Below are 24,833 nucleotides of genomic sequence, written 5' to 3' on the forward strand. Positions count from 1 at the left end.
AAGAGGTTAGTTGATCAGCAGGTCATGTGTGGTGGTGTTTAAGCTTGGGAACTTGTATGTATGTTGAACTTCTTTCGCGCACCGCACATAGCCAACCATGCTAATCGGAGGCGCGGGGGAAGGACGACAAATACAGAAAGCGGTTCTAAAGAATTGAGTTTTCAATCTAGATTGAAAAGTGCATATCTTCAGCGGCTTCCTAATATCGAATCTTCCACCGCCTTCCGAGACATCTGGCCAGTGTGGGAGATTAGTCAAAATGCCCTATAGACGGGCGTTATTGGGTGCTCTGTAAAGGAAGCCGTGAGTGAGGATTGTGCAAGCCTTAGCTTTGCCGCCTTATTCGGTGGTTATCCCTCGTATCTCCTTGCTTGACAAATAAAAACATATTGACCGTTGTGTTTGTGCATTCCTCCGCCTGTCTCTCTGCCAGATTTACCCGAACGAGAGGCACAGCATTCGCTGTGCCGAGTCTGGTGAGCACTACGAGATCATGCTGCTCCACTTTCTGCAGGAGCACCTCTGAGCTGGCCCCTTCTCAATGCAACGTTCCCACTGGTTCCCAGCACAGCCGCTCATCAGCCCCTCACCCTTCCCCCTCTGTCGTCCTTACCCACACCACGCCCACTCAACTACCCTTCGCTTCACCTCCAACCCAGCTCAGCCCGGCACCAGCGTCCCGGCCACCTGACCTTGCCCACGGAAATCGCAACTGCATTTCCCGTGAGCCATAACCGCTGCTTTTCTTCTCTCGACGTTTGTTGTCATTTTTAAAGGTCCGCATTTGGTCTTGAGGATTTGAAACTTGTGTCCATAACTTGGGCATGCGGTGAAATCTCAGAGGGAGAGATGCTCTGCAAACATAGACTGTGCCGCGAAGACTTGACACGATATAATGTGCCACTGCGCCATGTGGAATTTGTGTTTTGGCCACATTTTATTGGGTACATTTTTTGTGGCTTCTGTTGCATCCTTTCTATCTGTCCTCTCCCTCTCATTAATTTTCTCACCGCTATCCGTCCAAACCATTTTGTGAACAAGAATGCGGCATTTGACGGATTATTTTGTTCATGGAGCACAAAACGCAGTTACCGCTAGGCTTTTATTTTAACCACGTGTTTTTGTCATTTCCTTTCCCGATACTTGTACAGCGAGAACCCATGAGCTTGCACAGAGTGATCTCCGCTTGTTTTTCATATTCGTAACATCCTGTTGTACTCTTCGTTATTTTCATGTAATTTTTTTTTCAGCGTACTTTTAATTTTACGGAAGACTGTACATTTTGGAAATTAAAAAAGTGCCTGTGAAGCAGACTGCAGTGCAAATCTGGGATGGGGGTGGTGGTTTGTATTTCCCGCCTCCGCCGAAAGCCACAATATAAGCGATGACAACGTTGATCGAGATGTTTGGCGACCAGCCGTTGCTCAAGTCGAACATAACGCATGTTGAGCCTGTATTTTGCACTAGTTGACCAAAGACATTGGAGCTTGTTGTCATCCCCATGTTTATTTAGTCTTAACGGAGCATCGTGTGTAACGTTTTAACAAAGTCTGGTGAGGAAATCTGGAAGAAAAAAAAGAGTAAACCGAACGCTCTCAAGGTTCTCGTCCGTCGGCGAGATGCGATTTTGATTTTTTTCCGAGGTCGGGAATCGATTGTAACCTCTCGGCAACAGTTTGATCCCTCGCGCGCAGTGGGGGGGAAGTCTTGCCTGTGTGTGTTCTGTACATTACCGCGCTGTGTATAAATAATTTTTAATTCAATTAAATAAAGGTCTGAAGAGGATTTATCAATCGTTGTTTTGTTGTTTGTGTTGCGACGGCGTTGGCGTCTGCCTGATTACGCAGGGCTCGCCGAAACGTCAGTCCTTGCAACCCACCAGTGCACCTTTCCACATTTTATAATAATTTCCATTCAAATATAAATTGTCGTTGCATAATGTGTGCGTACCTGATTTATTGGGAATCACATCCCATGTGAGTGATATCCGAATGTGAATTCATATTCTCTACGTTTCTAGACACCATCGCTTTGTACTGGTGCTCTCTACGTCTCACAACTTTGTATTTCGTCAAAGAATATTGATAGATGTGATAAATGGGTTGTGAGAACATGCATTTTGGAAGCTGTTATAGCAAACTGCACATACTTCTCGTTGACTTTACAAAACGAGCAGATTGTTTTAGTCGCCAGTTGTATTACAATTGTGCTTGTTTCAAAATCATTTAAATTTGCTGCAGAAAGTCTTCGCCTATGCGCACCGTATGTAGCCAACTGATTAGCATGGTTGGCTACGTATGGTACGAAAGAAGTTCTACATACACACACCCTGCCATTGCGTGCCTCTGCCAGGTCCCTCTGTTGTTGCAGTGTTAACACCAGACCTTTGAGGTCCTCCCTGGCAAAACCATCATCACCATCTGGCTTTAGGTCATCCTCTTGGTCTCGGACCTGTGGATGCCACTTCACTACCTATCTCGGCGGTCTGCCCTCCATCCAGCACACACGTCCCCCACCAATTGAAACATGTTTTTCATTATTATAATTCTTTATTGTGACACTTCAAGCATCCTCAACGTGATCTTGGATTCACTCAAAGCCCAGATGCTTCCTTTCCAAAAGTCTTTGTTTGGAGTCCATATCTCTGACCCGTGCAGTGACATCGGCATTACTCCATTCTTAAACACCAAGCTGACGAGTCTGCTACTTAAAAAGAAGTGTTTATTGTAATGCATCAAACATCCTACGCGGATAATTCATTATGTCTCAAACTCCTTTGCACAATCCCCTGTATTACACAACGTAGCAGCTGTGTACAATACTATTGCAAGAACATTAATATTACATGTCCATACTATAATCTGAAGCATGTACTGAATTAGTCGATGTAAATTTGTGTAAATCCATACAGCGTGTTTTCCAGCCACTGCTGAATGAGGAGAGGACCTGCCCATTCCTTGGCAACCTTTGACGGCTATTTGACCATACTTCACCACGCTGGTCAATGCGTCTTGGTGATGGTGGGTCAAGTGCTGCGCTGCTCCCCACTGCCCACAACGCCCACCACGTGTCCTTTGTGTACGCTGGTCACCCATCCAAGGACTGTCCAGGCGCAACGCTGCTTAACTTTCAAGGTCTTCCTGGGGTTGTATGTATTCCGTGTCATTTGGTAAGAGGCCTGATTTAATGTCTCATTCTGAAAACATTTTGAGCATAGCCACTCGGTCTGGAAACGTGTCAATACTCAACCGCGGCACTTGCAATAGCCAAGTAAACAAAAACAAAATCTGACTGACCCGTTCTGCTCATTTTCAACAGCAACATGATTTTTTTTAAGTCAAAGCCCCATTGTAAAATAACACCCTATCACTTCCAGACGTTTGCACCCAGAATTCATGTTCAGTATACAGTATTCGTTTACTCGGCGGTTTTAGTTTTTTTTTGCTTTGTTCCACCCAGTAATTGGTACCAGAGTTGATTAATTCCACGAGAAACCCAACGCTGCAGTTTCCAGATGAGTGCGTTTCGAATGTTTGAGTGTTGCAATAGAACTCATCGGGAAAAACAACTTCAACGTGCGGCAATTTGGGCGTTCTGTGAGTGCCTCCCGCTGTAGCAAATGTCTCCGCTTGACACAACACGCAGCACCTTGATATGTGCAGGTTGCATCTTGTTATCGGTGGGCCATGGTTTGTCCACTGTTGGATGAATACCTGCCCACATTGTCGAAAATTCTCACGGTCCTGCAAATGCCTCAACTCGCCAATATGAAATTGACGAAAACAAAGACTTAGAGGCTGTCCAAGAGGAACAGCATGCGCCTCAAAAAGAGGGCGATCCTGGGAAAACCCTATGGCAGGTGGCAACCGTGCCACGAGGGTTACTTGAGCATGTTTGACCGCACTGGTCAATGTGGGTTTGGTGAATGTGGCGGTGGGGGGGGGCATCGATGTTGGACAACCACTGCCAAAATTGCACTGTGGATTTCATTATCTCTTGCTTTTGCATGGCGTTTGAACAAACACGCAGCAGGCCACAGTCGTATTTCCCGTCCACTGTCCTCAGTCGGGTGGATTTCACAACAGCAGCAAGTCCACGATTCCAGATCAGCGTCGATTTTGTGATGGGACATGTGGCTTGATGACATCGCGGTTTCGAGATGTTAACTCCCTCTCGTGGTCTAGAGGAGGTCGTGGGTTCGATCCCAACCCTGATTACTGTATATAGTTTGCATGTTCTCCCTGTGGTTGCGTGGATTTTTCTCCGGGTCCTCTGGTTTTCCCCTCCACATTTAGAAACATGCGTTTAGAGCATTTCTGCTATAACTTTCCACGTCATAAGCCACTTCGTTGAGGTATCATTTGTGGCCAGGTTGTTTCTTTTGTAGGGGTGTCAGGGGAAGGATTCCCACCAATAGGAGGGTTAGTGGGAGGGGTGATCGAGTAGATATAAGGGGAGAACGGGCGGGAAGAGGAGGCCTTTGGCGGGAACGAGATTGGGACGGCTGGGGACAGGTGTGGATGGGAGAAAAGGATTAAAAGACGAAACCCCTGCAATCTTGTGTCGGCTCTCCTTTACACTTTAAAAAGCTACATAGCTCATATTTGTGGATCGGTGCGTTGCGTCGTTATTTGTTGTACGGCCTGTTCTGGATGAGCACACACTGAATCCACAAGACCATATATGGGCACATTTCTGATCGGTGATTTCCTCGGATGTCCGATTTTATGGAATTACAGCACCCGTCCCAGTGGCATAGGTAAGCACATTATCAGCTCAGCCGGTGCGGCAAACGGTCAGGTGGGGCCCCAAGATGTAATTTGCGGAAGCCAAACGTTCCTGATCTAAAAACTCGATTCGAAGCTTTCGTGACTGCAGAAATTACTCTTTGGTTCTTTCGGTAAAGTCACGTAGAAAGATAATTAATTAAATAGTAGAATACGACCTTTCGATTGCAACACAAGCAACCATCATCATGTAAGGATGAATGAGAAAACAAACATATCTTCTTGGTTCTTTCGGTAAAGTCACGTAGAAGGGAAATAATAAAAATCAAATAAAAGTGTTGTATTTTTATTATTTTATTATTTCCCTTCTACGTGACTTTCAATCGAAAAACAAACATAGTAAACTTAGAAATATAATGCAATACAACACAGAGAGTCGGCTAACACAAGTCAACACCAGTGACGTGCGGTGAGGTCAATGGCTGGGGAGGCAATGGCTCGTGTCAGAGCCAGATTCACACACTGAGGGGGGGGGGCCTCATTGAGGGGGGCGTGACCTCACTGAGGGGGGCGTGTTAGACGTTTCGATTCCGATTTTCTTGCTCTAAGTATTGCCGTGCTGGTTTGTTTATAGTCCATTGTCTCTCCTCCTGCCACTATGGTCTGGAATTCCACACAACTCTCTCATTGTTTCGATTTAAAGCTTTCGTGACTGCATGGATTCATCTTCTTGGTTCTTTCGGCAAAGTCACGTAGAAGGGAAATAATAAACATAAAAAAAAAATTGTTACATTTTTATTATTTTATTATTTCCTTTCTACGTGACTTTACCGAAAGAACCAAGAAGCGCTCTCATTGTTCTCTACCCCAATCCCCTCCCCCCTCTGTCTATTTAAGGCCTCCACACAGTGGCGCTGTCTTTCTGTTTGCCATTCTTTGGAAGAACGTAATCAACCAGGTGGGGTGTTGACTGTTGTGTTCGCCGACTCTCTGTGTTGTACTGCATTATATTTCTAAGTTTGCTATGTTTGTTTTTTTCTCATTCATTCCTACCTGATGATGGTTGCTTGTGTTGCAATCGAAACGTCGTATTCTATTATTATTTGATTCCATTTTTTACGTGACTTTACCGAAAGAACCAAAGAGTAGTGACTGATCTAGTTAAATTAAAGGAAATAAAATGTGGAACGTAAATTGAAGCGTTTACATAAACAAAAAAAGTACATTTTTTAACCGCGTTCTAAACAAGTTTGTTGTTCTATGACACTGTTGCTGAAAAGATATCTCATCATGGTGGTTGTCAAGAGGGCCCTAACTCGTAACTTTGGCCACCAGGGAGGGAGGGGGCCGGCCCTCTGGGGCTCACAGAAGACCCCGTTGACCTCCAACCCCACGACTCTCTCCCCTGCCTGCATCCTGGCAGCACTGCCACCCTCTGGCGGGCGTCGGAATGGGAGGGTGTGGGCACAGGCAGAGGTCGCAAACGGGGTTTGATTCCTTACCCGTACCCGGCTGCACCAGAGTCGAAAACGGGTATCCGTACCCGTACCCTACCCGATACCAGGCTACCCGTACCCGGCCGGGTATCGGGTAGGGTACGGGTATCGGGTACCCGATTGCGACCTCTGGGATGAAGCCATGTTACAGGCGCGGGTGGGTTGATTCTAGGAACTTGAATTGTGAGAAGAGACAAGACGTTGGGAAATGAGTGACAAACAGTTACTCACCAGTGACTCACGGTCTACCCGTACCCGTACCCGGCCGCACCAGGGTATCGGGTAGGGTACGGGTATCGGGTACCCGGTTGCGACCTCTGCTAAGGTGGGTTGGGGGGAGGCCATTTGGCCACTTTGTGGAATGGGGAAGCGTAGATTTCATGAAATAATTCCACGGTCGTCGCACGAGAGAGAGAGGGGGGGGCACTCGTGGGGGGTTAAACAAAGACAAAGGTGCCCCAGTGTAGCCTTAACAAACGTGTTTGGGGCAAGTGTTGTTAGCTAGAAATAGCAGCACCTATGAAGACATAGGTGTCGACCCATACACTTCACCCCATATCCTTGTCCAGGAATATTTATTTTTCAGGTCCAGCCGTTTCAATGCGGGCAACCACTTTTGTTTTGTCGTCTTATTTGTTTGTGTTTCTCTCCCTTGTGATGGGACTTTGTAGGACGAATGCTGAGATTTATAAAGGGCACAGGGTGAGCAGTAAGGTCTGAGACGGTCTATTGTAATCAGGTTAGGGCACTTATAGGGGTCTGTAAGGGATTGACAGCGATGTGAAAGCCGGCACTGCACACACGAACGGGGGGCGATCAGCACCACGCCCGACCGCCTTTGTCTCCCTTCGTGGCCTTATTTACGCATCGCACCAATTGCTCATTCGAGGCTGAGTCGACCTAGAGGGGGGTGGGGGGGCGGTTTCAGAAGAACACCGCCACGGCGTGGCCCGGCATTGGCTGAGAAGCACCCACGCCCTCCACGTGTGTGTCTGTGTGTGTGTGTTTCTGTGTGTGTCTGTGTGTGTGTGTCTGTGTGTGTCTTTGTGTCTGTGTGTGTGTCTCTGTGTATGCCTCTGTGTGTGTGTGTCTGTGTGTGTCTCTGTATGTGTCTGTGTGTGTGTGTCTCTGTGTGTGTGTCTCTGTGTGTGTGTGTGTCTCTGTGTGTGTGTGTCTCTGTGTATGTGTGTCTCTGTGTGTGTGTCTCTGTGTGTGTGTGTGTGTCTGTGTGTGTGTCTCTGTGTATGTGTGTGTCTCTGTGTGTGTCTGTGTGTGTCTGTGTGTCTCTGTGTATGTGTGTCTGTGTGTGTGTGTCTCTGTGTGTGTCTCTGTGTGTGTCTCTGTGTGTGTCTATGTGTGTGTGTCTGTGTGTGTCTCTGTGTGTGTGTGTCTCTGTGTGTGTGTCTCTGTGGGTGTGTCTCTGTGTGTGTGTCTCTGTGGGTGTGTCTCTGTGTGTGTGTCTGTGTGTGTGTCTGTGTGTGTGTGTGTCTCTGTGTGTGTGTGTCTCTGTGTGTGTGTCTGTGTGTGTGTGTCTCTGTGTGTGTGTGTGTGCCTCTGTGTGTGTGTCTCTGTGTCTGTGCGTGTGCCTCTGTGTGCGTGTGTCTCTGTGTGTGTGTCTGTGTGTGTGTCTCTGTGTGTGTGTGTCTGTGTGTATGTGTGTGTCTATGTGTGTGTGTCTGTGTGTGTGTGTCTGTGTGTGTTTCTCTGTGTGTGTCTGTGTGTGTGTCTCTGTGTGTGTGTGTGTGCCTCTGTGTGTGTGTCTCTGTGTCTGTGCGTGTGTTTCTGTGTGCGTGTGTCTCTGTGTGTGTGTCTCTGTGTGTGTGTGTCTCTGTGTGTGTGTCTGTGTGTGTGTGTCTGTGTGTGTGTGTCTCCTCCCCAGGGGGCAAACTTTCCTCTCGCCACCCCCACAGCCTCTGCTCTCTCCCCTCTCTCTCTCTCGCTGCTCTCCACGTCAGCCACAAGCGAGCGTCGTCATCTCGAGAGGGGGCCACGATTCGCGAGTTCTCTCATCTCTCTCTCTCACCTCTCATCTCTCTCACCTCTCATCTCATCTCTCTCTCTGTGTGGAGGCCTTCTCTCTCATCTCTCTCGCATCTCTCTCGCATCTCTCATCTCTCTCCTCTCTCTGCCAGCAAGCGCCACGCTTCAAGCGCGTGGACTTCTTCCGCGGTTCGAGTGCGATTTTAACTTTGCTCGAGATGACGTTTTTGTTTTTGCAATTGGCGTTGTTCGTGCAACCACACGCTGAGTGTACACACACACAGACAACACACAGTACACACAGTACACCCACAACACACACAGTACACATACACATAGTACACACAGAACACACACAGTACACACACAACACACAGCACACATACACACAGAACACACAGTACACACAACACACACACCTATACAACACACACACAGTACACACACAGACAACACAGTACACACACACAGTACATACACACCTATACAACACACACACACCAATGCAACACGCATACCTATACAACACACACAGTACACACACAGACAACACACACACCTATGCAACACGCATACCAATACAACACACACACACAGTGCACACACATACGTGCATGGAGTGTTAGTTTAAAACACAGTACACACACGTACCAACACAAACACACACACACGTGTACCAACACACACACACACGTCGTACGCACACGTGCGAAATAAGTTCAGCATACGTATAAAGTATCAGTCTACAGTACACACAGTATATGTGCATTGAGTGTTAGTGTACAACACAGTACAGTAGTAACACACCGATACAATAGCAACCGCTCGCCGCCACGTGCCAGGCTAGGTGCACCCATACAACACAACGCTGTTTTTGCAACGTTGCGTACAGATCTTTGCTGTTGAAACAAGTGCCACGTGCTCGCGTTTAGTGGTGGTGCAGGTGCATGTCCGTGCTGTTTGTTGTAAGAATGTAAGGGGATGTGAATGTTAAACTATTGCAAGCCACGTGTTGTGTGTTCGTAAGCCACTAAGACACGTTACGAACGCGCATAAAGTTATGTATTGTGCAGCAGTACACGAAGTATGTGCGCGCACACACATAAACTCTATCAGCTACTATGTATATACACACACACAAACGACTGTGCTGTGTTATACATACACGATGCATGTACTGTGCTTGACACGTGTTAATTTGTTCTTTGTCTGTTACAACTCTGATAGTGCTGTTTGTTGCTGGCTGGCGTTTTATGCCCACTACGTACACAGTTTACACGCATCATGTACATCATACACAGTCGTATAAACACACGCGTTTTGCACGGGATGCAGTAAAGATCGTTATTGAACTTTATTAACCTAAGCGGGAATTCACTCATTCACCAGTTCACTTTCACCATTCACTAACCCACTCATCCACCCCTTTTTACGTTCTCCATTCACCCATTCACTTACCCAAAATACCTCCACTCACCAACTCATTCACCCCCTTCATTCACAAACTCATTCAATTGGCCATTCACTTACCCCACTCTCTCAGCACATCCCTTCACTTTTACCACTCATTCACCCCCTTCACTCACCCACCCACTCTATCATTCACTTACCCACTTGGCAAACCTTGTTGCTTTCCCACTCACTAATCCACCCATTCACTTGCCCACTCATTAACCTTGCCCACCCACTGATTTCACTCACCCCTTTTACTCGCCCACTCGCTCATCCACCCATTCACTTTCCCACTCACTCATCCACCCATTCACTCGCCCACTCACCCATTCATCCACCCATTCACTTTCCCACTCACTCATCCATCCATTCACTTTCCCACTCACCCCTTCACTCACCCCTTCACTCGTCCACCCACCCATTCATCCACCCACCCATTCATCCACCCATTCACTTTCCCACTCACTCATCCACCCATTCACTCGCCCACTCACCCACTCACCCCTTGACTCACCCCTTCACTCGTCCACCCACCCATTAACTTGCTCACTCACTCCTTCACTCATTCCTTCACTCACTAACTCCTTCACCGTAACTCGCTACCCCCCCCCCCCAGACCATGTCGGACCAAGCCCCCTTCGACACGGACGTGGTGACGCTGACCCGCTTCGTGCTGGAAGAGGGCAGGAGGGCCAAGGGCACGGGCGAGATGACCCAACTCCTCAACGCACTCTGCACCTCCATCAAGGCCATCTCGTCGGCCGTGCGCAAGGCCGGCCTCGCCAACCTGTAAGCACGGCGATCCTCGAAGGCCTCCAGTCCGACGGCCATGGGGTCACACACACCGAGGTCACACACACATCGGGGTCACACCGGGGTCACACACCGAGGTCACACTCCGAGGTCACACACCGATGTCACACCGGGGTCAAGCCAAGGTCACACACACCGAGGTCACACCAAGGTCACACACACCGAGGTCACACAGACCGGGGTCACACCGGGGTCACACACCGGGGTCACACACCGGGGTCACACACCCCGAGGTCACACACCCCGAGGTCACACACCCCGAGGTCAAGCTATGAGAAATTTTGGTGGAGCGATTGGTCCCCCCGCGATGTTCAAAGTTTCCCCGTGTTTCGAGGTCTCTCCTCCACCGAGTAGCCAAGAGATTTTTCCCCACCGCTCGGGATGCGGCGAGCGGTGAAATAAACCTGAATACATTTTCCAAGGTGAACAACAACAAAAAAATGTCTCTTAGTGCAAATGGGATTAAAGCAGAATCTTGTTCTAAATCCATCTGACGAGCCAAGCATAGACGACGCAGTGGCATCGGGAGGATGATGAGACGCAGATGTTTGATTGCATTCATTGTTTACCACTTTGTGGGTTTGGTCTATAGAGAGACTCGCTTGCCCTCCCGTCGTAGGAATGTGGAACTTACACCACTGGGTGGGGGGGGTAAACAGGATTTGAGTACCGCCTCGATGTTCAATCGAGCAGCAATTACTTTCAGTAGTAATTTCTATTATTTTTTCTATTATTTATTATTATAGAATTTTATTCTTTATTTTTTACCTACGTGACTTTACCGAGAAAACCTAAGAGTATGAATTATTGCAGTCACGAAAGCTTCAAATCTAGAATTTCAGTAGTAAGTTGTATCATACAGTACTGCAATACAAGTTGGCCTGATCTGGGCAGTGTTGGCTAACAAATGACCTTTTGACATTGCAGCAGCGACTGTTCAGAGTAAGCAATGGATTGGAGTGAAAGAGTAATGAGTAACCTCGTCACAGTGTGAAGACCTTCATCCAGCAGTGGATTGACTAAGGGCCGTGAATTATTATTTACTGTGTTATTAATTAGTATCCAGTGGGAACGTTCATCCACTTCTGTGTGTGAGCATGAGTATGTGTTCATGTTAGTATGTGTGTATGCATGCTTAGGTAGTTTTGGGTAGCATTGTGGTTAGCATGCGGCGCTACGAACCCACATATGTGAGTTCGATCCCCTGCCACGACTAACGGTGGCGATTATCTGAACCAGTTGTGTACCTCCCCTAGGACAGTTGACCAAAAAATTAGTACCGGGTGACCTGTGTGTAAACATCATCATTGGGGAGACAAAGGTGGCTGGGAATGATGCTGGCCCACATTATCTCTCGTGTACATGGCTCTATTGAACTGCGTTATATTATACAAGCAAATATAAGCAGAAGAACTCGGTTCTGTATCCACTCGTGAATACAAATACGTTCGATTAAACAGCCGATTGGGTTTCCAGACCGATATTATCGAGCAGCATTTGTCACAGCAAGGCAACTGTGGATTGCTTTCGACCACCTGAGTCTCGTCGACAGTCAGGCTTGTGAACAAATGCTGCGAACTTAACATCTAGTAATCGCCAGATGGTTATTGGTCAGAGCAATTATACCAGGGTGAGCTTGCAAAAAAGGGAATGCCATTCAGAGTTAATGTTTAGGACATTTTCGACCAGTTTAACATTAAACGCATTCAACCGTTCAGACTGTTGCAATTCACTTTTGCAACAACGACACAAATGAAAGTGAGCCATCAAGTTTTTCGCCTTCTGTGGAATTCAGTTTATTTTAAGCAATACGCGACGAACGTCACCGCCATCGGCGTGAAGGCGCTGTGTCCTCGCTGCTCACGTTAACACGGGGATGGTGGCCGACTCTTGAGTTCCGCTGAAAATTAGGAAACGTGAAAACGCAACCAACCTATTTGATTCCTCGCTTGTGATGAAATCTCCAGATCTCTCATAAGCTCAGCAGGGTTGAGCTTGTGTTGTCTTTGGGTGGGCAACGGTCATACCCTACAGATGTTGTAGGATGCTGCAGGGTTACGTGGTGAGCAGCAGTGGAATCAAGGTCAGTTGTTGGACTGTACTATGCTCCTGTGTCTACGCTCTCCACCTTCACCAATCCGTATGGTTAAAAAATGCCCAGGACCTTCATGGTTTTGGGGAGACTCGTTCAAAAGTGGAATGACAAAGGGCCCTAAGATGGCCACGTGTATGCATAGATTTCGGTATCTTTGTGCCGGGTAAATAGTCCGGGGCAGTACTCGGCGAGAGATCCTGGAGCGGTGCTGTTTGTGTTGGGGGTTTGGGTGTTTCCAGTGCGGATGAGTAGTGCGATGAGGGTTCAGAGCGGCGGGCATTTCCACTGGACTTTACCAGTGGAAATGCAACAGCAGTGGAAGCAGGAGAATGACAGGAATGTCGGTAAACTCAAGTCATGCGATTTGCTCGAAGGCAGATACGTCTAACCCGTTTGCACAAATTGTGGGTCGCCCTTAGCACAGAGTAGACCAAGTCGGAACATACAAGTAAAGGTGCAACTATTCAATGATTTGCTCTCTTCACTGCTGGTGGAAGGGCCTCCATTAGAAACCGCCTCGGCCCCTTGTCACAATCCGCTGCTGGATGAAGGCCTCGCCACATTGTGTCTGTTGCGTTTGGGTTTGCTTGACCGTAAACATCGCCGCGTCGGTGAGTGCGGCAGGCAGTCGGACGTGGTGCTCTGATTCCGTTGTGGGGGTGTGCTGACCGCTGCACCACCGCACCACAAAGTAACTTGACATTGCATCGTTTAAATACTTTACAAACTTGCAAACTCTCCACTGACCCCTCACATAGATTCCTCTGCCCTTGCTGAGTCGGTTATTAGACTCGGGGCTGTGGGTGCAGTTGAAGGGGGTGGGGAAGTAGGAGACGGATGGAATTGCAGAGGTTACGTATCGGAATGTGTGTGTAAGCAAGTTAAACCTGTTTCATTTGTACTTAAGCGCTTTGTAACAGCACAGCAGCAGCATTAATTTAGAGTAATTAATTACAATTGCACACTACAAATACATTTAAGTATCTCCCGATTAGCACGGTTGGCTACGTACGATACATACTAAAAGCATTAATTTAGAGTCATTTATTACAATTGCACACTACATATGCATTTAAGTATCTCCCAATTAGCACGGTTGGCTACGTACGGTACATACAAGTGCACACACGTGGCCAAATCACCTGGGAAGCACCCGATCTCATCAGGTGTCATAAGCTTCTCAGAATTTAGCCTGGATAGTGCTAGGATGGGTGACCACAGTGCATAAAGCAGGTGCTATCGGCTGCTGCAGGGCTACATTGTCAGTAGAGGGCATTCCAGCAAAGTCCATCTATATACTGCACTGTGCAACAATAACTATGCTCTTCATCTCCAACAACCCGCACTGACCTGCTTGGTGAATGGTTAAATGAACCCCACAATACTGTTTTCTTGGTATTTCTCTCACTTGATACAGCTATCGTGCTGTGACGGTTCCACCTGAAGACGGAAGCTTGTGTTGTCTCCGAAACGTCGTGATTTTTATTTTATTTTTCTTTACTTTGATTAATTGTAATTTTTTACCTACGTGACTTTACCGAAAAAACCTAAGAATATGAATACTTGCAGTCACGAAAGCTTCAAATCTAGAATGAACCCCACAACCCACACAGTGCGAAGAAGCCCTCATCTAGCAGTAGATCGACAATGGGGGCTGTACAACCTGCCCGTCGACTAACTATGCTGAACCCGTGATAATTGTTTTTTTACCCTTCTATCTGGCAACAAAACTGACACCTTTTTTTTCAAGGAGTCATGTTTGCATAGACCACAATACCTGCAGTCATAATGCAAACAAAAACACAACTCTGATAATGTCTGCACTGTCCTTGAAGTTGATTGGTCCACACCCGAGACAGCTTTCCTTAGAGCCTAGTCTCACATGGTGTTGGACCAGATGACGCCAAAAGGCGCACAACTCAAAGACAATGCACCATCAGAGTATGAGAGCTCGGGCTAAGCATTTACACCATTGGAACCTCATTTGCCAGTAAAAAATATGATAATTGTTTTTTTACCCTTCTATCTGGCAACAAAACTGACACCTTTTTTTACAATTAGCAGGGTTGGCTACTTATTGCGCGAAAGAAGTTGAACATACGTACATGCTCACCGTTACACCACAGAAACATCCGTAATTTCGTGGTGGCAAGATGTTCGCTACCCCGCCTGGTATGCAGGAGGTCGTGGGTTCGATCCCGACCCTGAAGCCTGTATATTTGGAGTTTGCGTGTTCTCCACGTTGTAATATGAATCGCCGTCGATCTATCCCCGCGCAGCTACGGGATCGCGGGCAGCACGAACACGACGGGCGACCAGGTGAAGAAGCTCGACGTCCTCTCCAACGACCTCGTGGTGAACCTGCTGCGGGCCTCCTTCGCCACCTGCGTTCTCGTGTCCGAGGAGGACCAGGAAGCCATCATCATCGAAGCCGAAAAGCGGGTCAGGGAGGGATGACCTACGAAAACCAGAAAGAGCACCCACGTAACACCTATTTTACAGTCTTTGCACTGGCTGACAGTCACGCATAGAAATTATTTTAAAATTATTTTATTGGTTTTTAAATCGTTGAATGGTTTGGCACCAGCATACATGTCTTCCATGATGTTGAGATGTGAACCAACAAGATCCCCCAGAACCTCCGGTTCGGGTCTTTTAGTCACCTCAAGGGCCAGGGACCAAAACTCCCAGAGAAGCGGCCTTCAGTGTGCATGGTCCTCGCCTGTGGAGCAGCCTGCCAGGGCATCTGAGGGCTTCGCAATCATTAAGCAATTTTAAGTTACATTTTTAAACTTACTTTTTTAAACTTGCTTTTACTTAGGATACTTTTATAGTGTTATATGTTTTTTTTATATGCATTCACTATCAATTTATTATAATGCAATTTAGTTTTGTATGGAAATAGCTTTTATTGTTCTTTTGATTTAGTATTTTAACAATGTTTTCTTTTACTTGTGTTACCTGTACAGCACTTTGAATTGCATCTTTTGCACGAATTAGTGCTATAGAAATAAAGACTTGGTTGATTGATTGATCAGGGTGGGGGAACCTACAAGGTTCATGGGCTATACCCGGCCCGAGACTTTATTTCACACGATTCCGCGGCAACGTGAGGCCTACCATTTGGAAAAGGCCCGTAAAAATTATATTTGTCTGTAGCTACTGTTTTTTCGTTCTATCACGTGATGTTGGATGTATCCGCTCAATATTTAGATGTGAGAGAGACAGTGCCGCGGTCTAAGTGTGAAGGGGGGGGGATTGGAAGGTAGAGGCTGATAAACAACCCCGGAACACAGTCCAGCAGGAGTATTTGTTCAAGACCAGTTGTGGACAATTACATAAAATGGGGTCACGGGCTATATGCAACCCAGACCCTAATAAAACGAACTATCCACCAGGATGGTCCAAATAAAATCACCCCTCAACGTGTTCACATCTCTGTATTTTGTGTAAAACACCGATGTACGTGAAGGTTTGCCAGCCAAGAAAGACAGACAAGTCTGAGTTTTCTCAAGAAGGAGGAAGCACACCCATTTAGCAAGCGTTTGGCCCATAGACCCCTGGTTTAGTCCCATAATAAAACTAAAAAGCCGCGGTGTAAACCCACGTTGTGTAACGTGTCGCCTTGTGACGTTCGCAGGGCAAATACGTGGTCTGCTTTGACCCTCTGGATGGCTCCTCCAACATCGACTGCCTGGCCTCCATTGGGACAATCTTTGCCATTTACAAAAAGGTACTTCACAGTCAAGAGGTCATCATAGCTAACGATGTCGATCCCACCACACCATCACTGCTTTTCCTGCTGGCACACCCTGTAACTCTCGAACAGTGGAGGGTGTGCTTTTATTTGTGAGTGCGGGACTCTCGCTTGAAGTGACATGGAACTGCGGCGTTTCGGGGTGGTGAAATGTACTTGTGTGCACTGTACTTCTGTAATTTTTTTTATATTTGTTTAATTGTTTTCGTAACCAAAGGTAACACTTGTCGCAGGCGTTCACGATTGGAATCCAGTGGCCGCCCCGATTAACGCTGCGAGTGTATTAACCATAAAAATAGTGCTTTCTTCTGCTTCACAGTAGAGCAGTGTTCTTCATGGCAAGGCCCTGCAGGCCACTGGCAGCCCCTGGTGACCTTTAGTGCGGCCCCTGACGTGCAGCCCCTGACAATGCACAAATGTGAAAAACCCCACAATGATGAAAAATAAGAATAGGTTTTACCATTTCTGGCAATAAAACAGGTGTTAAGATCTTCTTGGTTCTTTCGGTAAAGTCACATAGAAGGGAAGTAATAAAATAATAAAAATTAAACATAATAAAATAATTCTCACGACGTTTCGGCCACAACACAAGCAGCCGTCCTGCTTGTGTTGTGGCCGAAACGTCGTGAGAATTATTTTATTATGTTTTATTCTCACGACGTTTCGGCCACAACACAAGCAGCCGTCCTGCTTGTGTTGTGGCCGAAACGTCGTGAGAATTATTTTATTATGTTTTATTATTTTATTACTTCCCTTCTACGTGACTTTACCGAAAGAACCAAGAAGATGAATCCCTGCAGTCACGAAAGCTTTAAATCGAAGGTGTTAAGATGTTCAAACACCAAATAGATACCTTTTGCAAGGCATCAAGTCTGAATTAACCCCACATACTTGCTGCAAAACATGCAAACAAACGTGCTCTGATAATTATATGCATTGATACTGGAAAAAGGTCCCATAGATTTACCCCATAATGCTGTCAAACCCAATGGTTTCAAATGTGTGACGGCCCTCACAATGCTGATGTCCCACCTCTGAAAATTAGTGAAGACCGCTGCAGTCGACGCTAAAGCTCCCGTGATGGTCATTCGCAACAGTAGGCCATTGTGTGCCGGTGTCATGGTCCGAAATTTGAAAAATTACCCCACTGGGATGATGCATAGCAACCATCGCACCCAACTGCGAAACTTAGCAGAAGCCACCTGTAAAAGAGTCACAGCTGAGATCTTGGGATTGAATTGAGGTTTCAACCGCCCGCGAATAATCTTGGTTCTCAAGTTTAGCGAGTCGATAGCCACATCGCAAATGTCTGCACACAAAAACGATCATTAAAATTATTTTCAAACTTAAATTAGCTTCTATTCCCGCTCTGAAAACAAAACCAATATATGGATATGACTGCCATCTGATGAATACCTTTCTGTGGCAGGGAGTGCGGGAAAGAGTTTAAAACGTTCGCTTGAATGGATGTCTCTTTACAGTGTCATGTGTTCTAAAGGGCTCCTATATTCCCGTACTTATACAGCACATCTTCTCCTCACCAAACCTCCTACGCAACCCCTCGCCAAACCTCCTACGCATTTCACAAGTAGTACTAATCGCATATCTGCATTTTCCATAAATATGCTAAATTCCTCTTGATATGCAAATTATTTTGTCAAGGCGCTCTTCGCCCCCTCTATCCCAGCTTAAATAGTCGCTCCAAGCCTGGGGCTTGTCATTCAGACTCTTGTCTCCTCGACAGACCTGGTCTCCACCTGAGGACAGCTGCTTGCGTTGTGGCCGAAACGTCGTGAGAATTATTTTATTATGTTTTATTGTTATTATTTTATTATTTCCATTCTACGTGACTTTACCAAAAGAACCAAGAAGATGAATCCCTGCAGTCACGAAAGCTTTAAATCGAAATTTATACAGCACAGTAAAGCAATTTTCCCATGTTTCAAGCGGCATGTGATTGGAACGTATAGACCAACGTTAGCCCAACGTTGATCCAATGGATCCGCGTTTACTGGAATTGTGCACGGTGTAACTATCATTTTCTATAAATCTTCGGACATACGTCCCTTTCACATATTCGCCTATACCAGCGAGTCAGATACGCAAGATTACACTGCACCACCGTACCGTACAACGTTATGCCAGTGTGTGTTTTTCTAATAATTTAGTTTTTTTTGTTGAATCTCAAACCTATTTACAGAATTTTCAGAGGGACGCTGTCTCGCTTCGCCAATTTGCTGGGTCCATTTGTTGAACCTGGGGTGGGCTATCTGATGTAATTTGCTCTCTGCCCTTTATCTTGTTTGTGTCCCGTCCGCCGGCTGCGCGCTCGGACTATAGTCTTGCGACCATTGCGCTGTGCTATGATCATTGTGGGCGTTTTGTTGGGAAAAAAAGCTGAGCTCGTGGATCAAAGTTCAACAACGGAGTGTTGCATTGGTGAGCAGCCAAGGCTGGGCACCATTTAGGGATTTTTATTGTTTTTTTTCAACTCCCTCTCTTAGTTTGTATTGTGTAACGCCCTCAGCTGTTGTTGTTTTGTAAATGGTGTCTGTTATTTGTAAATATATATTTTGTCACGAAGGCCTTGGGTTTGTGAGAGCTTGCATGACTGCATCGCACCTCCGATTAGAACGGTTGGCTACGTACAGTGCGAAAGAAGTTCAACACACATCAATATGCACTTGAGTCAAATGCCTTTTAATCGTCGGCAAAGGCTAGGCATAACGGTCTTTGATAATTCCGTTAAAGTTTTTAACGAGTGTATATCACCTGCGATGATGCGTGTATTGGAAAACATGGACAGCGATTCAAGGAAAGGTGGAACAATAGCTTAAAAGCGTACAAAGAGAAGCGTTGGAGAAGTGCATGCTGGGAATTGCACTGAGAGACAGGAAGAGTAAAACGCGTGTACGAGAGAACACAAGTGAGTTGAGAGACATGACATCAACCGTTCAGTAAACGTAGTGATCTTGGGCAAGTCGCATCACTAGAAAGGATGATGACAGTTGGTCAAGACTTGACGGTGAAGTGTCAGCCAAAGAAATACCAAGTGTTGTAAGCTTTGGCTGCAAGGTATGTATGTTGAACTTCTTTTGTACTGTACGTAGCCGACCGTGCAAATTGGAGGTGCGGGGGAAGGTCAACAAACTAAACACAAAAAGTAGGTCTAAAGAAATTAGTTTTCGAGCTAGATTTGAAAGTGCATAGCTCCCACAGTGGCTTGCGAATATCGGAAGGAAGATCATTCCAGATGGCCGCAGAAGCGCATCTGAAATGCGCGCGTTGCAGTGACCATCTTTGTTTGATGCCTAGCCAGAAAAAAGTGGCCAAGAGGTAGCGGTACAACAGTTGATGGTTTTTATTATGCAGATCTTTGTGTATTACGCCATAGTTCTCTTATTGGGGTTTCTCCCGGTTCTCGAGCTGTTTACCCCGTACATGAAAAATACTCACCAATAGAATTGACCAAACACCTCTATTCAGTTCTAGATTTGAAGCTTTCGTGACTGCAAGGATTCATACTCTTAGTTATTTCGGTAAAGTCACGTAGGAAAAAAATGAAATTATTAATTTTAATTTCATTTTTTACCTATGTGACTTTACCAAAAGAACTAAGAGTATGGACCTCTATTCAGTGCCCCGCTGAAAAAAGTATTGAAAGTAAGAGAGGCTTTCCTGGCTAAATGTACAATGTACGGCCCATTTATCAATACACTGCTGGATGAGGCCCTCCCCTTGCCACGAGGATCATCCGGATTATCTCTACTCCACCACGCTAATCAGTGTGGGTTGGTGAAGTCGGAAAGAATATATATGGGAGCATGTATGTTGAACGCCTTTCGCACCGTACGTAGCCAACCATGATAATCGTAATCGCGGGCGAAGGACAACACATTGTATGTTACAACAATACATTTTGGCTGCACTACCCCTTGCTGACAAGTTAGCCTGGGCAAATATAGGCCATTACGATTTATATTATTTACAAATTGACAGTGCAATTCAAGCACTCAACAGCAATTTGAAGTCGGTGATATCACAGGAGGCTGGAACCAGTTTTTAAATCTCTGGGACCTCTTCGTTTGCTAGCTCAGTCCACTATTCTGTCTTTTCTTGGATTTTCTGTTTGCACATAGTCACTTTAAGATGTTTTCTTGTTCATGTTTTTGTTTTTTGTTTGTTGCGGTTGCACCCGATTCAAGAGCCGAATGGCTCACAGGGCTATACCTAATAAATGAACTTTGAACTTTGATCCAACACGGCCATTGTGAGCCAGCGCCCCCCACTTCTCTCTCCATCTCTCGCGCTCGTTGCAGACGACGGACGAAGAGCCCACGGCGAAGCACGCACTGCAGCCCGGCCGCACGCTGGTGGCGGCCGGATACGCCCTGTACGGCAGCGCCACGCTGCTCACGCTCTCGACGGGACAGGGCGTCAACTGCTTCATGCTGGACCCGGTATGCGACTACCTCGGCGCCCTCGCACACATGCGTATCATTAAAAAATATAAAAATACTTGCAATTATATTGAGCGACCGCATTTATATTGGAATGAACAAGGACTGTAAAAACAAAGCGTGGATTGCTGAATTGTATTGTTTGGGTTTGTAGTTTCTTTAAGCAGGTAAGAATTCGAGATCAGGATGGTCTCATCTGCTAGAGATACCCGAGGCATCAGTCTGCCAGTAGGGGGGGGAGGGTTGGGGCTATGATTTCCACGTATTATCCAATTGAGTAATTTTGCGGGCAATTTTCGAATTTGGCAAATTTGGACCCTGACACCAGTCAGCAATGGCCTACTCTTGTGAATGATGACGGGGGATCTTTAACTTCCACTGTGCAGCAAATCGCACGCAGTATTATTATAGTTGTTGCAACCGCAGAGTAATTATAATCAGGGCGGCCGCGGGATTTGAACTGTGAGCATTGCAGAAAGTGACGAAAGCGCCACCGCTAGGCCACGTCACCGCCCGACCCTAAGTTGTGACAACTCATCAAATCTCTGGGTGGGTAGGGGGCATATTGTTGACATTGTGGAGAATGTAGCGCCTCTAGTGACTGGGCATGGCTTACTCGAGCCAGCTACATAAAACATATAAGAGTCTAAAATAGGCGATGAATTGGTGTGCAGATAGCAGGAGTACAGAGCGACACTGTGGGTTGCTTTTGTTTGAAAGGCCTCTGCGGGGAAGCGGGAGAGGTTCGTGTTATTTCGTGTGTCCCACCGCAGGCCATCGGAGAGTTCATCCTTACAGAGAAGAACGTGAGGATCAAGAAGAAGGGGAAGATCTACAGCCTCAACGAGGGCTACGCAAAGTACTTTGAACCAGCCGTCACGGAGTACGTGCAGAAGAAGAAGTTCCCCGAGGTGCGAAGTTAAGGGAGTGGCACGCTCACTTGCTATTTAAACAATTTTCTTTATTTTACCAGATACGGGCCACTGAGCTATTTCGCTTTTTCAGAAGCGACCTGGCCATGATAGCTCAACGAAGTGGCTTATCATGTGGACATTTATAGCAGCCAAATGCTCAGGATGGCGGTGTTGTGGCGGTTAGCGCTCTGCGCTACAAACCTGGTGACCCAAGTTTGATTCCCGCTCACGGTCAACACCAGTGACGATTATCTGAACTGCTGCTGGGCTTCCCCTAGGTCGACTCAGCCTGAAATGAGTACTGGTGCGGTGTGTATACATCGCCACTGGGGAGACAAAGGCGGCCGGGCATGGTGTTCATCGTGTGCCGTGCCGGCCTTCATGGGTCCTCGCTAGCAGCACTTGCCCCAATAGTATGTTACAGCTATACGGGGGGGATTTTTGTCTTGCAGGATGGCAGTTCTCCATACGGCGCTCGCTACGTGGGCTCCATGGTGGCGGACGTGCACCGCACACTGGTGTACGGCGGCATCTTCCTCTACCCTGCCAACAGCAAGAGCCCCAAGGGCAAGGTGAGTCACTCGAGTGAGTGTGTGTGAATGTCACCTTTGGTGAATGCATTCGCCTGTCTGTTCATCAAGTCCATCTTCTTCTTTCGTACGGCTGATGTAGACGCAGATCAACTACAAATTCGTATTCAGGTTGGTCAGACCAGATAACTGCGTCAGGAGCAGTGGAGTGTATTGCTGCGATGTCTCATATTTGTGGATCGGGCATTGCGTTGTTATTTGTTGTGTATGGTCTGTTCTGGATGATCCCACAGTCACACACTTGAGAGTTTTTAATTGTCCATTTGTGCATCACGTGTCCGCATCTGCCATGGTTTGTGCGGTGGATGCGGTTTAGGGTGGACCGTGAGCTTCGTTGCCATTCGTCTTCCCGGCTGGGGGCGATGGTTGCTACGTATCAACCCTCATGAGTGAAATGCGTGCAATTTTTCAAATTAGGACCATGATGCCGGCACACAATGGCCTACTCGTTTACAATGACGTCAGGGAATCATTAACATCCACTGAAGCGAACCATCCTTTTTTTATGATTAATACAGCCGCGGTAAATAATCACAGTGGTCTGCCGGATTTGAAGCGCGAACCTCTGCAATTATCAGCAAACACCGCTACCGCTCGGTCCATATCCACTGCCCCCAGGTTCGAGTCTGTGAAATATTGTGCGTCTTACAAATTGCATTAGTTATATTATAAATGAATACACTCCCCAACTGTCAACACCCCGAGCTGCGCCTGCTATATGAGTGCAATTCCATGGCGTTCAACCCTGTGACGTTCGTTTGGGAAATATTGTGCGTGTTACAAATTGCGTTAATGCTATTATAATTACAAATGAATACGCTGCACGACTGTCAACGCCGCATTCCCTCTCCTAGCTGCGGCTTCTGTACGAGTGCAACCCCATGGCGTTCATCATGGAGCAGGCGGGAGGGATGGCGACGGACGGGACACGCCACATCCTGGACATCCAGCCCGACTCGCTGCACCAGCGCGCGCCCATCGTGCTCGGATCGCCAGACGACGTCACCGAGTTCATGGAGATCGCGAAGAAGCACGCGGCCAAATAGAGTGGGGAGGGGGGGCGGCTGACATCGGTGCATGTGGGGGGCTGATGGCGGGAGGAGGGGATGGGGTCCAGGGCTGGGAGAGGTCCAATCAACCGCAGAGGTGTTCTCTCTACAAGTCTGTAATTGCAAGTAGCTTTAAAATGTAATTGGCGGTTGTATAATTTACACACTCGGGGTGGGGGGTGGGGGGTGGGGAGGTTACACGAATCGTACACCAATCCGGGTCACTCTTGCCAATGAGACTCTTCTGGTGTCTTGAGTTCTCATCTGGTTAAATAAAGTAAACTTGAAACTGAAACAAAATAAACTTGTGAAGAAAATATGATCAACCCGTTGCGCAGCAACGTTATCTTGACTGTGAATCAGATTTGACTGTGTCCACAAAGGTTGTGTTCGCAGATATTCACGCCCAAGTTGTAATTGAAATGTCGCTGTTAATAGTCAAAAGGTCAAATGCATCTTTTGTTGCCTTGGAAAGCTAAATCTTTCTCTGAGCATTTTTCATTCACTGACCAAAGTGCCTTCATGCTCAAGTGAGTATGGTGCAATTCATAGCATTTATTGTGGGTCCTGAATCAGTGGTTGGAATTCCACATTCCTATGACAGGGGGCCAATATATCCACAGCACAACTACTGTTAACTTTCCACAAAGTGGTACTTGTTTTATAGACCACAGGGATGTTGATGGTGGGTTGAGTTAACGCCCTGTGACCAGGATTTAATTTCGCATGCTTCCAATCGCGCGTTGAAATTAAGCAACAGTGTTTTTTTGTAAATTTAAATGATTTAATTAAACAATACGGGCTCTTTGAGACCTCTTGTTGAAGTGATTTAATAAAACTGCTTAGCTTGGTTTAGCTATTGTGATTTTGGGACGAGGTATGGTGAATGATTAGACAATACAATGGTGTTCAGCGAACGATTTTGTCTGTTGTACCGTGCAATGATTAAAACAATGAAACGAAGACCAACAAACAACATTGCTGTGCATATTTTGAAAAATAAATATCTCCTTGAATGTTTCTTTTTCTCTTGCCATTTTATCTCGATTGTTTTACCAGTGTTGTGTCATTGTACAAAGAACCAATTTGAAATCTTGTAGAAGCGCGACCTGTCATGTTAGAGAATGGCCCGTGGAAGCAAATATAGAGCTACCTCTGAGGTCCCTTATCGTGACTTCTGATCCACACAGTATAGGACATGAGATCATTTTCAAGGTTTACACACATTCTGGAGTGGAAAGGTGCCACAATGGTTAGTGCACTGAAAAATGAACCAGGTAAACTTGAGTTCGATGCCTGGCCATAGCTAATGTCAGTGGTGAGTGATCGTTGAACTGGTGGTGACCCTATCGCCGTTTCACCAACCTGCAGTTACCAGTGTGGTAACTAGGGTCAAACAATCTTCATGGCTTTAACAAGTGTTGGAAGGTCTTCAGCAAAATCTGGAAATAACCTTAATTATTTTACATTTCCAGTGCTTTCCTGATCATTCTGAACTTT

At 46.5% G+C, this 24,833-nt stretch overlaps 2 protein-coding genes across 8 annotated transcripts in view; both read left to right on the plus strand.

Annotated features, from left to right (window-relative positions):
* Positions 1 to 1,785, plus strand: part of DPP9 (dipeptidyl peptidase 9) — a 43,863-nt gene extending 42,078 nt beyond the window's left edge. For all 6 annotated transcript variants that reach the window (XM_078874569.1, XM_078874570.1, XM_078874573.1 and 3 more), the window contains one exon: positions 434 to 1,785. In XM_078874569.1, coding sequence (XP_078730695.1) covers positions 434 to 526 — 93 coding nt within the window. In that variant the 3' untranslated portion in view covers positions 527 to 1,785. The remainder of the gene's footprint in view (positions 1 to 433) is intronic.
* A 6,323-nt stretch (positions 1,786 to 8,108) lies between these two features.
* On the plus strand, positions 8,109 to 24,347 carry LOC144945924 (fructose-1,6-bisphosphatase 1-like). 2 transcript variants are annotated; one of them, XM_078874575.1, is made up of 8 exons: positions 8,109 to 8,398; positions 10,272 to 10,444; positions 14,843 to 15,005; positions 16,204 to 16,296; positions 20,640 to 20,780; positions 21,554 to 21,691; positions 22,147 to 22,266; positions 23,139 to 24,347. In XM_078874575.1, the coding sequence occupies exons 2-8, from the start codon at positions 10,275 to 10,277 to the stop codon at positions 23,328 to 23,330; spliced, it is 1,017 nt and encodes a 338-aa protein (XP_078730701.1). In that variant the 5' UTR covers positions 8,109 to 8,398; positions 10,272 to 10,274; the 3' UTR covers positions 23,331 to 24,347. The 2 variants fall into 2 exon arrangements, with proteins under 2 accessions (XP_078730701.1, XP_078730702.1); XM_078874576.1 differs by having other exon boundaries at positions 8,112 to 8,392.
* Positions 24,348 to 24,833: the final 486 nt, after the last annotated feature.

This window comes from Lampetra fluviatilis, chromosome 39, assembly GCF_964198595.1.
Source record: "Lampetra fluviatilis chromosome 39, kcLamFluv1.1, whole genome shotgun sequence".
Lineage (NCBI taxonomy): Eukaryota > Metazoa > Chordata > Hyperoartia > Petromyzontiformes > Petromyzontidae > Lampetra > Lampetra fluviatilis.